Here is a 1,832-nt window from a genome sequence, read left to right as displayed (position 1 = left end):
GGGCCCGACGTGGGAGCCGGGAGCGGCTGCGCCGCTGGGCTGGCCCTCGCCGCCTGGAGCGGCTCCCGCGGCGTCTTCGGGGCCGGCTCTGGGACTCTGCAGCCCGAGGTTTGAGAGGGGAGCAGCTTCGAGTCTGGGCCCGCCCTGGCTGCCTGGACCGGCTTCCATCAGCCGCTGTGGAATCCCTCGAGGACCCCGGTGCTCCCCGTCGGGTGTAGCCGTGCTTGCAGCTCTCAGCACGTGGGGCTGGTGTGTGCCTGCTCCCACGGCGTCGTTGGGGCCAGCTTGGGGATTCTGGGGCCCGGGACCGCAACGGAGAGCGTCTTCGTGTCTGGGCCCGCTCTCCCTGTCTGCTCCGGCGGCTGTGGCCAACTGCCACGGAGTGCCTCGGGGACCGTGATGTCCCCTGGCTGGCAGAGTTTGGGGTGCTGCTCCCAGCACTCAGGGCTGCAACGTGGCTGCTCCCACAGCATCCTCCGGGCTCACCGAAGGCATTGTCATTGCGATGTAAACGTGAGCCGATTCTCCTCCATTCTGTCTTGCGCTCGCTGGGGAGGCCACTGCTCTCAGGCACCTGGGAACTGTGAGCTGGTGCTGATGGTGCCTGGCTGGTGGTGCTGGAGCTGCTCCTCTCTGGTGCTGGGGTAAACTGCGACAGCCCCAGTCCCTGCTGGATGGTGGTGCTGGAGGCAGCATTCTTCAAACTGATGCTGGAGGCAGCACTGTTCAAACTGGTGCAGGAGGCTGTAAGGGGAGGCAGGAAGGTTAGCGGGATGGAACTCCAGCCCCGGGGTGGGACAGGCTCCCATCCCTCCTGGGCCAAAGAGACTTAAGAAAGGCCGCCAGGAGCACCCGCTGCCAGGCCTCGCCTGGCCCCAGCCCAGCGGCACGCGACTGTTTGCCTCTTACAGGTGCCCTCTCCAGCACAGGCGTTGCACTCCCAGTTTGTTCTGCTCTGACTCAAGCCGGAGCAGCGCCGATGGGTGCCTTGTGCAGCGCAGGAGCTGCAGAGGAGCAGCTCCCAGGGCCTGGGGAAACAAGCGGGTTGTGGCCGTGAGGACAAAGTGATGTGAGCCAGGGAGTGCCCGGCACAGCTCTGGTGCTCGGTCCGTGCTGCCCCAGCCTGTGGTGAGGCTGCGATCCCACGCAGAGCCCCAGAGGGCTGCTGAGGTAACTCACCCCTGTCCTGCCCGCTCCCTGCCGTGTGGGTAACGGCAGTTGCTGACACTGCAGCACCTGCGGCTGTCTCCCTTTTGTACAGAGGAAGTGTTGTCCCGCATTGGTCCTCTGCCAGAGAAGGGAAGGAATCTGATGAGCACCCGCTGCCCCTGGACTAAGATGGACCCCGCCCATCCCTGCTCTTCCAGCCCAACCCCGTTTCCAGCTTCCATGTGAAGCTGAGGCCAGCGCTCACGGGCAGCAAAGGGTCAGGCCTGCCGGGGCAGTCCCTGGGCAGGCACAGCTCTTGTGCCCTCACGTCTGGAGAACTGGGAGTTGGATACCAACCTGAGTGGGATATGGATCCCCATGGTGATCATGTCATTGAAAAAGTCTTCCTCATCTTTGCAGACGGGACAGTGCAAAGTAATGCCTTCACGCAGGGCCTGTCTCTGCAGCCGAAAAATAAGCAGCGTGAGCGTGAGTGGGGCCTGGTGCTGCTGAGCGGCTGCCGTGGCCGCGGGGCGAGGGGAGGGCTCCTACCTGGATGCAGGCCCGGTGGAACCAGGCGCGTCGGCAGGACGGGCACACCATGGTGCCGTACGACCTGCTGTCCCCCACGGGGTCCAGGCAGATGATGCAGGTCGTGTCCTGCGCTGGCGCTGCCTCCACTG

The 1,832-nt window shown here is 65.0% G+C and overlaps 1 protein-coding gene across 1 annotated transcript in view; it reads right to left on the bottom strand.

The window, feature by feature from the left end:
• Positions 1-1,826, bottom strand: part of LOC110404878 (serine/arginine repetitive matrix protein 2-like) — a 2,632-nt gene extending 806 nt beyond the window's left edge. Inside the window, exons 1-5 of the mRNA XM_021409645.1 lie at positions 1,702-1,826; positions 1,507-1,610; positions 1,180-1,287; positions 910-1,028; positions 5-744 (exon numbers count right to left, since the gene is read on the bottom strand). Of these exons, the coding sequence (XP_021265320.1) occupies positions 5-744; positions 910-1,028; positions 1,180-1,287; positions 1,507-1,610; positions 1,702-1,752 (1,122 nt within the window). The 5' untranslated portion in view covers positions 1,753-1,826. The remainder of the gene's footprint in view (positions 1-4; positions 745-909; positions 1,029-1,179; positions 1,288-1,506; positions 1,611-1,701) is intronic.

The sequence above is a fragment of the Numida meleagris genome, chromosome 11, assembly GCF_002078875.1.
Source record: "Numida meleagris isolate 19003 breed g44 Domestic line chromosome 11, NumMel1.0, whole genome shotgun sequence".
Taxonomy (NCBI): domain Eukaryota; kingdom Metazoa; phylum Chordata; class Aves; order Galliformes; family Numididae; genus Numida; species Numida meleagris.
The sequence above is the reverse complement of the archived record's forward strand: the minus strand, read 5'-3'. Positions and strand labels throughout refer to the sequence as shown.